We start from the raw sequence: 14,619 nt of genomic DNA on the forward strand, positions 1-14,619 counted from the left end.
ATACCAAGACCTCAAGACCTTTACCTAACCACCAGCTCAGACCTTGAGTCTTTCCAGATATGGTTCCTCCCACCCTCTGGCTGGTTAAGTTTGAAGTTCCCTAGTGAATTACAAATGCACAAACACATATGCACATATGCAGGATTAGAATAATTAATTAGGATTAATTAGAGAAAAACACACACACATTTTGGGCTTTCCAGTTACTAGTATCCAGACCTACAGGCCCCTATGACCCATGCCCCTTTATCAGGAAGCCCAGCAGAGACACAACTGAGCCTATGCACAGTCAGCCTGGTTATGAGGGAATACATTTGCAAGGGCTTGCACAGACGGTGTTTCTAGCTCACCCTCAGAAAGCCACAGAAGAAGCCAGTACCAAGTTCTTTGCTCTTATTGATGTATAGGTGGTTGATCAGTCCTCTGTCCTCAGCCTCCAGCAGCTCCCTGACACTGCTGAGCTCCAGAGAGCACCACACGGCTACTGCTTCTGCACGGAAGCAGAGAGCATTCGAGCCAGGTTACACCTCTTTTTCTATGTGAGTTATGTTTAGGAGTGATCACTCCTTGGCTTTCTCCTCTGCCAGAATTTCTGCTGCAACCGGGCAAAGGCAGGAGTATCAGGAGGACTAATCCTAGACACTGTTATTGTTGCATCTCTAAACAGCCTTTTCTGTATTCTCTAAAGACTCTCCAGGAGCCTGGTTATGAGGAGAAGATGCATCTGGAAAAGGGCAGCACAGCAGGATAAACTCTGCCAAGTCTAAAATTAAACTTAAGAGGGCTTAAGAGATCAGTTATACAAGATACCCAAAAATAACTTAGAATAAATCCTAAGAGGAACAGTGAAAGCACTGCTGACATCTTCAGTTCTTAGTGAGCTGCATGTCTGCATCTTGAAGTATGAATGTGGTCTATAAATACCACCAGTGGTCACCATTGAAAATGGAGGAGGATGTTTCCAGTGCTCCAGCAATAGGGACAACAAAGGGAAGTGTTCTTCATCAGGAATTGCTTGTGCAGTTCCTACCACAACCTTTAGACAGGCACAATCCAGATATCAGCTGTTCAAAGTGAAGTGACTTCCCTCCAGGCTTTTCTCTGTCTCCAACCTACAATCATTCTTTGTGCTATGGCTCCAAAACACCTTTTTCTGGACACCCCAGCATTTTCTGTCCATATTATTTAAACTGGAGGGCTCAGTCACAACCACGTCTCCTGGGAGAGATGGTGTTCTGGGCAAGCTGATTTGAGGGAGGATGAGGATGCACATTACTCCTATCCTGGTCCCCAGTCAGCAACCAAGCACCACGCAGCTGCTCGCTCACTCCCTCCTGGTGGGACGGGGGAAAGAATCAGAAGAGTAAAAGTGAGAAAACTCATAGGTTGAGATAAAGACTGTTTAATAGGTAAAGCAAAAGCCACGCATGGAGGCAAAGCAAAACAAGGAATTCATTCCTTCCTTCCCATCAGCAGGCAGGTGCTCAGCCATCTCCAGGAAAGCAGGGCTCCATCACGTGTAATGGTTACTTGGAAAGACAAATGCCAACACTCCAAACGTCTGCCCCTTCCTTCTTCTTCCCCCAGCTTTACATGCTGAGCATGACACCATGTGGTATGGAATATCCCGTTGGTCACTTTGGGTCAGCTGTCCCAGCTGTGTCCCCTCACAACTTCTTGTGCACCTGGCAGAGCACAGGGAGCTGAAAAAGTCCTTGACTAGCATAAGCGCTACTTAGCAACAACTAAAACATCACCACGTTATCAACACTGTTTTCAGCACAGATCCAAAACATAGCCCCATACTAGATACTATGAAGAAAATTAAGTCTATCCCAGCTGAAACTACAACAACTTCAAACAGCCTGTGATCCAACTCTCTACATCTGCCCTGCAGATAAGGCACTTACAGCCAAAAACTATGGTACAATTTGCTTCCTCAGTACCCACATATTTCAGAACAACTTTGTACCTTACCATGTAGCCAAAAGGCACCGTGTGTCTCCAGCCCTCAGAACAGCCTGCATGATTTCTGTAAAAGTGAAGTCCATAGCCCTTTGGCTGTCTTGGAATAGCATGATAAAGAGTCAGATATCTGTTAAATGTTTCCAGTAATATGGCTTCAGATACACTGCAACCACAGGTGAGAGATGACTCAGTGCTAGCCAGTTAGATTGAAGTCAGGTTAAGATAAATCTGCAATAAAAGTAATAGCTTACATCTGCAAAAAAGCCCACAAAACCCAAACCCAAATGACAGTTCTGTATGGCTAGAATGAAGTATCCTGCTTAATCTGCTTATATCAAGTTCAAATCTAGGGGTCACTGTCCCTATATTCCCTTGATTTTATGTCAATGCATTCCTGACATACCTCATGCCCTAAAACTCAGAGACTGTGGATGAGAATGATTTCTACTTACAGCAAGTATCTTTTGTAACCCACCTATTTATTCTGATTTCTTGGCGGGTAGCCTAAAGTACACCATGGGTGAAAAGAAGCTGAGGGAGGTGGGCTTGTTCATGTCCCTACAAATAGAGGAAGGATGACTGCAAAGATGACGTTGCAGCTAGAGAAGTTCAGGTTGGGCATAACGAAACACTCCTCCAGAAGGGTGGTGCAGCCCTGGGACCAGAACGGGGCAGAAGGTCCATCCTTGGAGTCACTAAAGAATAAGTATCATCATCCTTGAATTACTTCAAGATTTGGCTGGGCAAAGTCGCAGATGACCTGATCAGGCATTAGTGATAGTTCTGCTCTGAACAGGAGGCTGGACAACAGATCTACAGGGTCCTGTCAACACAACACTTCTCAGATGCTGTGATTTCTGTGATCCACCATGTGTCTTTCAGTCTGTCTGCACCAAAACTTAATAATTTTCTCACCTGACATTCCTTCTGCTCAGATATGGAGTGCCCTACCTACCTCTTTGGAAACAGAGATGGTGCTTTGATAAGTCAAGTGTCACTTCCTTTTCTTGACTGTCCGCTTGACAGTGCCTGGATTCACAGAGTAGAATTCTTTCCCTATGCCATGGAGATATTGAAATATTCATTTCAATGTCAGGTGAACCTTTTCTTTTACAGCAACTTATACATAGAAAACCAGACTGCAAACTATGTACACAACACTACTTAGCATATTTAGCATAGGTTTAAAACTGAAAAAAATAAATAAATGTGGTAATAATAGCATTATAATAACAGATTGTTATTTCAGCACAGCCATTATTTGAATAGTTATGTTTAACTCAATCCTACCAACAAACACACCAGAAAGATTAACATTTTATATTGGTTTTTACATATAATTAATTACAACTAAGAAAAAATTACACAGTGACTTCAACATCACTGCAGCATTTCACTGTTTATTCCTTTTTAATGGCTCACACTTCTTAAATCGGTCTTTTGACAGTGCAATTAAAATTGAGCCAAATTAATAGAAAAACCTTCTCCTGAAGCTGTCTTTGCATCAGTTAAAGTCTTAAAGGGCAAAATGAAGTCTTCTCCATTACCTCTGGTAGGCATGTTGTGCTCCAATTCCTCTAGGCAGGCAGGCTACTGATCATCTTGGAACATAGCATATTGAAGGAAACACATTCAATTGGTGGATGGATGCACCTAGAGCAGAGGAATTTTTTCATAATTTCTGATTGCCTGAAGAAGTAAAAATAAAGGTCAGAACATCCAGCCTTAAGATACATTTCCTGCTCAAGAATGCTTCGAAAGAATGCCTGCAAAGCAGAGGTTTTCTCCTAATCAGAGAAAATTTAATTTACAATGATAAATGGATGCAGCAGCCACAAAGCAGAGAGAGTAGCACAGGGCTGTGGTGGTCATAGCAAGGCATTTGCCTGATTTTTCAACAATTTTTTAAAAGTGTTATGCAATTTCTTACCTTGCTTTGTGCTACAGGTCTTGTCTGTCCTAGTCACACGTGTCTTACCTGTCTATTGGGACATCTGTGCCCATGGCAATGCTCCCTGGCACTGGGAGGTCCTGTCAGACCCTGGTGGGGCACAGGTATTGTCCTGACAATGAGAAGGAGGGCAAAGCTGTTGGTGAAAGAGGCCTGTGCCCTCCCAGTGCTACTCCACCCAGAGTGCAACACTGTTCCTGGCCTTGGAAAACTGACCCAGCAGGGATCCAGCCATCAGAGAAAACAATTTTCTTCACTGACTGTATTTCATACTCCTGATCAAGGGACTGTAATCCTGGGGGAGAGCCCAGCTTTGTGAGCACAGCATTTTTGGTCCAGGCTGGAGGCACAGGTAAATGTCTGCTCTCTGTATGAGACAACCTAGTAGTCATGTAGAGACTCAGGTGGGAGCAATGGCTGAAACACCAGTCAGAAAGAGGAGGCAGAGGAAAATCGATCAACTTCTGTCTCCTAAAATAATCCTTTTCTTTTAAAGGTGAAAAATGTCGAAGTTTTATTGACCTTGCCCCGGCTTCTGAAAAAGGTAAGACAATACAGTCAAGGCTTCTTCCCATTTTAAAAATTGCATCAGTGTTGTTTCTTGTCATACGTCAGTACTAGGGGAAACATTACTTCCTAATCACACAAGGACCTACATGACATCCAGATTACATAGATGCAGGTGAAACAAATGCCAAGGGTTTAATACAGCTGTTTACTCAGTTTATGCAGATCTGTCATTTCTCTGATATATTTTCTCTTCATTCAGCTGAATTTTTTCAAGAAAATAAAGATTTATATTGTCATACAGACAATTTCCTTCTTCCTCTATTGAGGAAAGACATGCTACACAGTTTCCTCAGGCCATGAAGACATTTATGGTCAGAAAACTGCAGTCACAGTACCAAATGTCTCTTTGTGAGAGGGAATCATGTAGATGCTTGTTTGTTTGATTTACCCTTGAAAAAAAAAAAATAGTCAAGTGCACAGAAAGAGGCAGGCTGCAAAGGTTTTATTTACCCTGATACTGGAGTTGTAAATTCTCAAAAGCAGTTTAACCCATATTTCAAAATAGTATTTATCAGGAAAAAATGGGCAGACTTCAATTAACAAACTGGGCAGCTGAGCCCATCCTGCTCCCTGCTCAAAACAGAGCACTCTGCCCACAGCTGAAGAGGTGCACAAGCCCTGCAGTGTCCTTCGCACTGACCATGGGCTTCTGAAGGACCCAAAGGACAGATGAAAATTCATGTTTGTACAAATAAGCGATATATTTCGTTAGATCACTTGAGACAATCACAAAACCTTTTGGGCACACGGTACCTTCATCAGGTCTGACAGAGAGGCAGTAAGTGGTGAAGGAACAATTGTTCTTAGTTTGTCTGAATTGCTGGTCAGGTGGACAAATTGTAAGACAAGGGCAATTACCATTAATAAAGCAGTGGGGGATTTCAGTGAAAGCAATACTACCAGAGACAGTCTCTCTGAAATTCATTGTAAGTAAACCTAAATAAATTATGAACATAAGGGAAGAACAATCCTGGGATTACTGCTGCTAATGGGCTCTGAGCTGAATCTTACACACACAAATAGGACCTTGGGGCATAACCATTCTTATGAAACCACTAGCTCAATACTCAGCAGCAGTCAAAAAGCAAACTATCTGTTAGAAAGCATTAGGAAATAACTTGAGAACTGAGCAGAGACTATCCTGTTGCATGAGGACTGCATATATCTGAGCGCTTTGACTTATACAAAATATAGTGTAGCATTTTGACCTTTTTAATCTAGCTCACAGAACGGCTGCAAGGATAATCACAGTTCTGGAAGGTTCTGTACAAGGATGAGACTAAGACTTTTCAGCACAAAGGAGAGACGTGAGAGGAAATAAGATGGACATTGACAAAGATGCAAAAGCAACTGAAAAGGCAACCTGGGGAATGGGAGTTCACTGCCTTTCCCAGTACAAGGACTAGTAGGCATTGCATGACACCTTCAGGAGACACACTCAAAACAAGTGCAATGTGTCTGTTATGAAGGCAGTGGGACATTTTTGTGCTTTATTCATCTTCTGTGACAGTTCATTATGGTGCATAATGTTTGGTTGCATCACCCACACACTTTCTAAAGCCTCGTTTATTGCTTTACTTCAAGTATTTCTTTCAGTTGTGTGAAACTCTGTCAGCAATTTTTTTTTAATTGAATTTTAGAGTTGCTGCACAACATGTGTATATTTCTAGACTATTCTATTTTTCCTTTTTGAGGAAGGAAGGCACTTTTTGTGTAGTGGTATAAAGAAACTTATAGCTCTTTCTGAAGTCTTGCCATGGGGTTGTAAGGCATATTGGCAGAAAGAGAGGGAACTGCTCAGTCAGAGATGGAAAGCGCTGACCGTCTGACTCATAAACAACTGTAGATCAAGTTGGACACTGCAACATAGTTAATCTGAGTTTTTCACCATCAGTCTTGTACTGTCCAGAGATACTTTCATCACATGTGAAAAGTGTGTCAATGATGTCCAATTTATTTTCACCACAGAATTCAACTCCTTAACTTCTCTTTCCAGACAGAAAGGACTTCCTACTCCTTTAATTTCTTCATCCCCTCACTCAGCATTGACTTTAATGGTCATAGGCTTGTCAGCTACTCAGTTGCACCCAGTGCAGTGACAGATTCTTGATTCTTCTCCCAAGTAAATGAGATATGATAAAATGCATTGAATATAAAAAGTGGAGCTCAATTTTACAAATATATTGTGGTTTTCACAGTCCATTGTCTAACTGGGAGTTTTTTTCTCTAAACCTATCTGTGCAATGAGACTTCAGCTTCCTGTTTCTGTACACATCCTTAGCATCACTTACCACTAAAACGTGGTTGTTCAAGGTTTTGGTTATCTAAAATGTCTCAATACGTATATGCTCTGTTACTTCAGCTGAGCATTCAGGCTTTCTAATGTTTTCTTTTCTGTTGGTTTTCCCTGATCCAAAGAAGACCGCTATCTAACCAACTTCTAAGCTAAACAGAGGCTGTTGAAATACCTCTGAGTACATCATTTTCCACTTTGAAGTCATGTTAAAAGGAAGCCTCAGAACAAACTTAGTCTAGCTGTGTAGCCAGCCTCTTCTAGAGTCCCTCACCAATTAACAGCAAATCAGTATAAAACCTCTGCATAATATTTAAAACCTTCTTAGCATAGAAAAGTTAATCACTGAAACATTCACAGTAAAATAAACCATCTTATGGTAAGGCCTAGCTACATTCTTACCACAAATATTGCATTCATAAATGAAAATGTTTCTTATTCTTACTGTAAAAAAGTAATAACTTCAGCTTGAGCTTCCTATCTTTAATCCATTTGTGCTGATCTCTACTGTAGCTGGATACTCTATTTCTGATCAGCTGTTATACCTTTTCCATATATTGCACCAATGACATCTACTAAAAGGAGGCAGCAAAATTTGGGGCAAACAGCCCCACAGTACGGTATAAATAAGCATTTCCAACCCACACTAGGAGAGCTCTTCCCTGCATTTAAGGCAGCTGCCAACAATCTGTCAGAACCTTGTAAGCCTAACATTGAATCTATTAGCTATTGCTGGTTGCTAGTGCCAAATCTGCTTAACAAAATCAGCTTGGTGATGGTTGATAATAACTAGAAAAAAAAACCCACAAAATTTTCTGTGTCCACAAATATTTCTTATGACATTTTCCATTCACTATCAATAAAGGATGATAGGGCAATAGCTGGTTACATTGGCCATGACTTTTAATGGTCTTTCACAGAGCAGCTCTTGTTGGGGTTGAAAGGAAACTGCCACAGTAGGCTGGGCCTGATCTTTCAGTTCTGAATTGGTCCTGGGACCTTCTCCACAAAAGTTAATCCAAGTTTTCTTCCTGCTGAGTATTTTGAAGTCCAAAGAAGAAAAGGGTAACCTGTTTAGTGAGGCACACTGGTGCATTACATCACAAAGTATATCCACTTTTCAGCTACTTCATTTTTGAATGCAGCTTGCAGCCTTTCCTCTCCTTTTGGGCTGCTGAAAACATTGCTAAATAAGCTTTCTGTCAAGCTCCCTGATGCAGTGCCCATCCGAGACACTCTGGCTGGGACACACTCCACCACCCTCCTGCTCTCATCACACCTTTCAGGTGCACCTTCTAGCTCCCCTTTCCCATTGCTTCAAATCTGTGCCCAAGAGGAGTTCCAAGAGGCCTTGGAGGATACATTCAAAAGGAAGAAACCAAGGCCAAGTATTATGTCTGGAAACCATGCACCACAATGGAAAGCAAAAGGTAGTAATATGTCCCATCAAATGATCTGATAAATGACTTCACTGACTAGCATAACACCACAGCTATATACATAGACAGGTCTGCTCCTCCCCCTGCCTAGAACTGTGTAAAGATTTGAACTCCCGCATCCTTCTGTAAATGCATTAATGTCAGCTGTCAACCACAGTGACACAGAGAGCTGGAGGATGAGGGTCATGACCAGCCGAACTCCTGTGTAAGTGAAGGCTGGGATATATACAGTAGAAATCAGTTGGAAGCAGCATTTGTGCTAGGAGACCGTTGCTGGGGAAGAGCGAGGGCTTGCAGGAAATGTGGTGCTCCCAAGAGTTTTCAGGATGGTGTTCACTGGGGCTGTGACTCAGGCACTTTCCAAACACCTGCAGTGCCTGCAGCACATACTGAAGTGAGGTGCTCTGGACTGAGGAGTCCTGTTGGGAAGTTGCTTCAGGAACAGGCTCAAAGGTCAGTGTTGGCTCAAAATTTAAAGATGGGCACACCAACATAGGACAGGATTCACAGGACAAACTCCTTACAGGTATGGTACAATCTGATCTAAGTTACTCTAGTGCTCTTTAGGACCCCACTTACTTCAGCTGTGATATATATGGAATAATAACCACAATGAATCGCAAAGCAACAGGTCCTCAGCAACTGCCTATATTGCATCGCTTTCTACTTATTTATAGGGAAAATCACATGCATAAAATAAACAAGATGTTTTAGAGACCATGGAGGTTCAGGCAAGGCAAAACTTTGCAGAAGAAAAATGCCATTGCTAGTGAGCATTTAACAGTCCAAAATGTTACAGGAGACACTTAACATTAGAGACTGTACTGGCAGAGGTAGGAGATGCTTCCTGCATGTCCTCTACACAGCTCATAACAAAGCATCCTGTAGAAATGAAGCAATAGAAAATCTGTATTGTCTAAGAAGTAGCTGGCAAATCTAGGATAGCACATGGCAAACAGCAAATAAACAAATACAGTCTCACCTAAACAGAGCACGGAAAAAGAGAAAGCTAAGTCAAACATATACATGTTTCTGAGCCAGCACTACAACAGCTATTAATGAGAAGAGAAACTAGATGCCTGATTTTAATGGATACTGACATAATAGGTGTGCCAGAAATTTGATGGTAGAAAGATAATTAGTGGGACAATAATGTCTTGATGCTGATTACACTGAAAGACAAAGCGGATGTCATATGCTAAAGCTGAATCAGAATAACAAGGTAATGTCATTAATGAGCAACACAATCCCTATGGATGGATTCCATGCTCAGATAAAAAATACAGAATTATATTAGTGTTCACCCATTGGGGCAGCTTACAGTAGCAGGGTTAAACCAATATCAGGGACAATATAAGGACAGAAAACAGAACAGTAGGAGTAGACTTCAAAATCCCATACATAGACTAAGAAAATGTTACACTCGGTATGAAGTAGAGACTAAAATTTGAATAAACTTTATGAGCACGGAGAAATTAGTTGAGAAACTTGTAACTCTCGACTTATTCCTGAGCGGTGTGGGGAACTTGGTTCAAAATGTTAGTAGGAGATACCTTGTATCTGTGACATAGACAAACTCAGCAGCATTGCAGAAGCAATAAAAGTTAAAAAAAACCCCAAACTTGTGAAGACAGGAATGCAAGAAAAACAAAAGCTGATTAAAATAAGTTAAAAGGTTAATCTAAAAGGAAAAATGGAGTGCGAGAACTTTAAAGATACTAGATGTACTACAGGCATCTAAACTATTCACAAATCTTTCTTTCTCAGTCACCGAGTACTGAAAATGGCAGATAATATTCAGTGTTGATAAACGCAAAGTGGTGAACATGAAGAGTAATCCTACCTTTACATACACAGTGATGGGTTCTGAATCAGCTTTTACCCTTCAGGAGAGTTCTTGGAGTGATGACAGACACTTCTATGAAAACATTAATTCACTGATCTGCAGAGATTAAGAAAAGATTAAAAGAAAAATTAGGATCATTGTAGGAAATAAAGAACAAACCAAAAAAGTCACCATGCCACCACATGTATTCATGATGTACCCACCTGCAACACTCTCTGTGCACCTCTCCTCCCTTCCCTGCCAGACCCAGCTCAAAAAAGTTATGATAAATTTTAAAGAGATAGAGAGGAGAGTTGGACAGTTATGGTCAAAGATAGGGAATATTTTTTTGTATGACAAGGGCAACACAGAACAGATTGCAGGATGGGCAAGACAAAAATGAAACTCCAAGTTTAAAAAACAAACCTCCTTTTTTGTGTATTGGGTAGCTGTTCCTGAGAAGAAAAAAAGAGGATAGATCTTCTAAAAGGACCACTTAGAAACCTACATCCAGTGAAAAGAAATTTAACCGTGTCTCCCACAAGAATTGTACACTTTCCAAAACAGTCCCCATTGTCTTCTTGAACATTTTGTATTCTGCTTACTTTATTCTTAATATATCTACAATAGGGTATATACATATCCACAGAGACAAGTACCTGTGCACTTGTATTAGGAGACTTATGTTTAAGTACGCAGGGAAAAAATGTGTCACTAACATTTTAGCTGTTTTTTCTTACAGATCTATTATGAATCATTGAAGTTACTTTTAAAAAGCTAATTAGATATACAAGGACGAATCCATGATTAATAGCAAAATTCACGCCAAATTCCGGATTCCTAAAAGGAAGTAACAGTCTTGCTTTTCATGCTGGTGATGTGAAGGGTGTAGAGAACACTGATCCTCTGCTGTGGGGAATGCTAGCCACAAGGTCTGAACATAACTCATTTCTCAGCCCAGTGCTAAAGATGGAAGTATACCACAGACCCTGCACTGGAGCTCCATTTAGCACAAGTATATTTATTAAGGCATATGGGACAGTCCTGCTTTAGAGTGTTTTTCATGGTCTTTTCCACTATATTACTCTACTGTTTTCACACCAGGAGAAAAAGAATATAGGCACAAGGTATTCCACAGTCTGCCCAGTGTCATATACAGGATTAAATTCCCTTTATTTTAACTGTCTTAGTTGTTTTACGGTAACAGATAGCTTTAGGTATCTCTAATGGCTTTTAGGATCATGAAGCTTACTTTGCTTTGGAGGAACGTCTCTCCTAGCTTTGTGGTCTACTTCTCCCAGTTTTTTACACTGCAGCACAAGAGGAGTAGGCAGATGGTCTGATATTATGAGACCACATTAACCAACAGATGGGCTGACTGCTCAGAGCTGAGTCCCTATGCCAGCCACAACAGCATGCTCAATGTTTATTCCTTTCACCATTTTTTACTGATCACTCCAATATTTCTGGCTTGTAAATCCTGGTATTGGAGCAACAGAGATGAGCAAGTGACTAAAATCATCAGAATGAAACTGAAAGCATGAGATTTACATAACCCTTTTAATGCTTTTCCCATGAGATGCACAATATTTCTCAATGTGTACCCATAATATATTCGTCCCTTCTTTTCTCTTGCATTGAATATGAAGAGGTGAGATTAAAGTGAGATCCAGGTGTTAGTTCCAACCATAGCGGGTAAGTATGGAAAAGCAGAGCGATGACAGCCAGAGACAAGAAACATAGGGACAGTAAATATAGACCAGAAAAAACAAAGCAGATGGGACCAAAAATGCAGAGAAACTGCTATTCTATGTAGGTAAACAGAACATCTTAAAAGTCAGTAGTGCAAGAAAACCAAACACCCATTAGGTCTACAGAGCACTCACCATAAAAACTGGCACCTACTACATATTTTGCAGCTGCCAGTATGCTTGCAGCACCACAAAACTAGCTCTGGAACCGAGTATCAAAGAAATAACTACATTTTCCCTGATGTTGCAGACCATTGTGGGTGCTGCAGGCTATGGATAGTAAGCATCTTTCTGAGAACTAGATCTCAATAGGAATAGGGAAGTGCAAGAGGACTGTTAGGGTCACTCCACAGCAATCTCTGCTCCCTTTCCCAGGAGGGTGACAACAAGGGCCCACCTTTCAATCACTACGAAGATATGTTATGGGTCCCTCACATACTGTTTAGGTCTAGCACAGTACCTTACAGAGAAGACTTAGAAGTACCTGGCTTGTCCTTTGAGTGCAGTGCTCTGGATTTCATCTCAGTCAGGTGCGATAATCTCAAGAGTTATTTAGGCGCACACATTGCTCAGCTCCACTCTTTCTAGCATATAGAGGCTTTTTGTCATGTGATGAAGTGTGTGAGGTAGAAAAAAATCCAAAGCCTCTCCTTGTTTGCAACAGAATTTCTCAGCCAGATCAAGGTTGAATTGACAGAGGAGTGATCTGAGATGATGTCTCATCTTAGCTCAGACAGACTCTGAGTATCAGAGCAGGTGTATAACTGAGTTATGAGGAATGTGGCAAGTATAAACCTTTTCAAGATCTCTTTGGCTGTCTGCACCATTGTCCAGTATGATTACTTGCTCAGTGACAGCATGGCACAGTGTCACAGTTCAAATGAGCCTGCTTTGGTCAGATCCTTGACCTCATTGGCCAGGAAGGCAGTTCTGCTATTAGAAGGGTTGGTAAGGAGCAACCACAGATCATCTTCAGCAGGGAGCAGAGGCTGAGGCACCAGGTGTTTCTAAGGAGGATGAAACCCCACTGAGGCATTCTGAATATGAATTTACCTCAGTTAGGAAGCAAATCTTCTGTCTGAAAGGGCGCTCAGAAATTAATACAGACTCTGGATTATTGCTTTTTGGGCATTGCTCTGGGAATATTGGGGCTTTCAACAGACAGTGTCACATAGCTTGGCAGGTAATACATTAATTTATGGGTGTTTTTTTTTTTATGCTGGCATAATTTCCAAGCCACTAGCCAAAATGCATGACTAATATTTTCATCCACACAATTCCTGCTTATGCTGCACATAACATAGTTAATATGACTCAGCAATCTCCTTCAGGAATAGCAATATCATTTTCCCAGAAGACATCCTTTATGAGCAAGCAGCTCGTGTTTATGGATTAAAAATCCTTTGAACTCTAGCAGCAATTTCTCTGTTGGCCACCTCTTCAGTGTTGCCTTGAGGACAGTACTAATATTGGATCTTTGACAGACATTTTCATGACCTTACCAGCCTGGAGAAGCAGCCAGGAGGGGATCTCAATATCATTATTTCATCTGGAGATAGGACCTCTGGCATGATAAACTGTTGGCATACTGAGCTGGCACCAAAAATCGACTTTTTCGATTTGCCGACAAATATAAAATCATACATACATTTAGCATAAAACTCCATGACTGCATGTGAGTGTACGTGGTAGGAGGTATAGATGTATATTTCAACTCCCTAGAACTGGTTTGTTGGCTGTATTAATCTCAGAACCACAGCAGTAACTGAAATTATAGAACTTATGGAAGGTGTGGTTCCAGAAACAGCAGCAAGTGCCTCTCTATCATCCTCCACATAACCTCATTCAGATGGTACCCAAGCTCGTGGTATTTCAGTCTGAATCGCTAAGAATCTAAGAATTACTTTAATAATGCAGCAGAAGGCAACTAAGAATCATCGTTGCATGTTGTGGGGAGAGAGCACAGAAGAGCGTGCCAGTAACTTCTTGACATTCTTGAGGTCAGTTTAACCAAAGCTCTCTCACAGAAAAAATTGAAGGCAGCAAATGTTGCTTTTTTGTGAAAGGAAATTGTAGTGGAATTGAACAAAGAATACTTGATGTTTTGATACATATTTTCACTCAGGGTATTGTGAATGGTCCTTAGTTTTTCTTACCCCAGAGGAAAAAGCCCAGAAGCCCAGAGGAAAACCAATAGAATAACCTATGACAATCACAGCAGTTACCCAAGTTTCACATTCATACTTCTTTACTTGGATACTGAACAGTCAAAATCAGCTCAAAACTCCTGGAATTCATCAATCACATTGTTCTTTGGCCTCCTTAATGAGGAATCCACTGAAATGTGGTATGATGACTCAAGTTCTTCTAAGCAGAATTTCTATGACTTTTTTAGAATTTCTATTTCAAAGTAAAGTCAGCATTAGAGATTCCTGATTCAGAGTGCTCCTTGGTGAAAGGTCATAGCAAGTTCCTTTACGGTGCCTTCGCTCATGGTCAGGACTGACTTGGAATAAATTCAAGTTTTGTGAAGAACTTTTGAGCCCTGAGACTCCTTGCGGGCTGAGGTAAAGCTTCTTTACCTTACTGTCAGAAAATATTCAGTTTGTTTCATTCATTCAGAATTGCCTTCAATGTCTTTTTGTTAACACATTTTCTCTGGCAGATGCACTTAACATGTTCAACAGCTCTGCAGAAATACACTCAGTATCTATGAAGCTTCTTTCAAAATGTTGATGCTGCCCTCCACTGTCTGACAGAAATGCAAGGGACTGATCTTGTCAGATGGGTCATGAGGTACTTGAGTTCCTAATATTGCAGAG

General features: G+C 41.0%; 1 protein-coding gene across 1 annotated transcript in view; it reads left to right on the forward strand.

Annotated features, from left to right (window-relative positions):
• GSG1L (GSG1 like) overlaps window positions 1-14,619 on the forward strand; it is a 58,595-nt gene that overhangs the window by 15,310 nt on the left and 28,666 nt on the right. The window contains exon 2 of the mRNA XM_009505972.2: window positions 4,416-4,463. Within this exon, the coding sequence (XP_009504267.1) occupies window positions 4,416-4,463 (48 nt within the window). The remainder of the gene's footprint in view (window positions 1-4,415; window positions 4,464-14,619) is intronic.

The sequence above is a fragment of the Phalacrocorax carbo genome, chromosome 10, assembly GCF_963921805.1.
Source record: "Phalacrocorax carbo chromosome 10, bPhaCar2.1, whole genome shotgun sequence".
Lineage (NCBI taxonomy): Eukaryota > Metazoa > Chordata > Aves > Suliformes > Phalacrocoracidae > Phalacrocorax > Phalacrocorax carbo.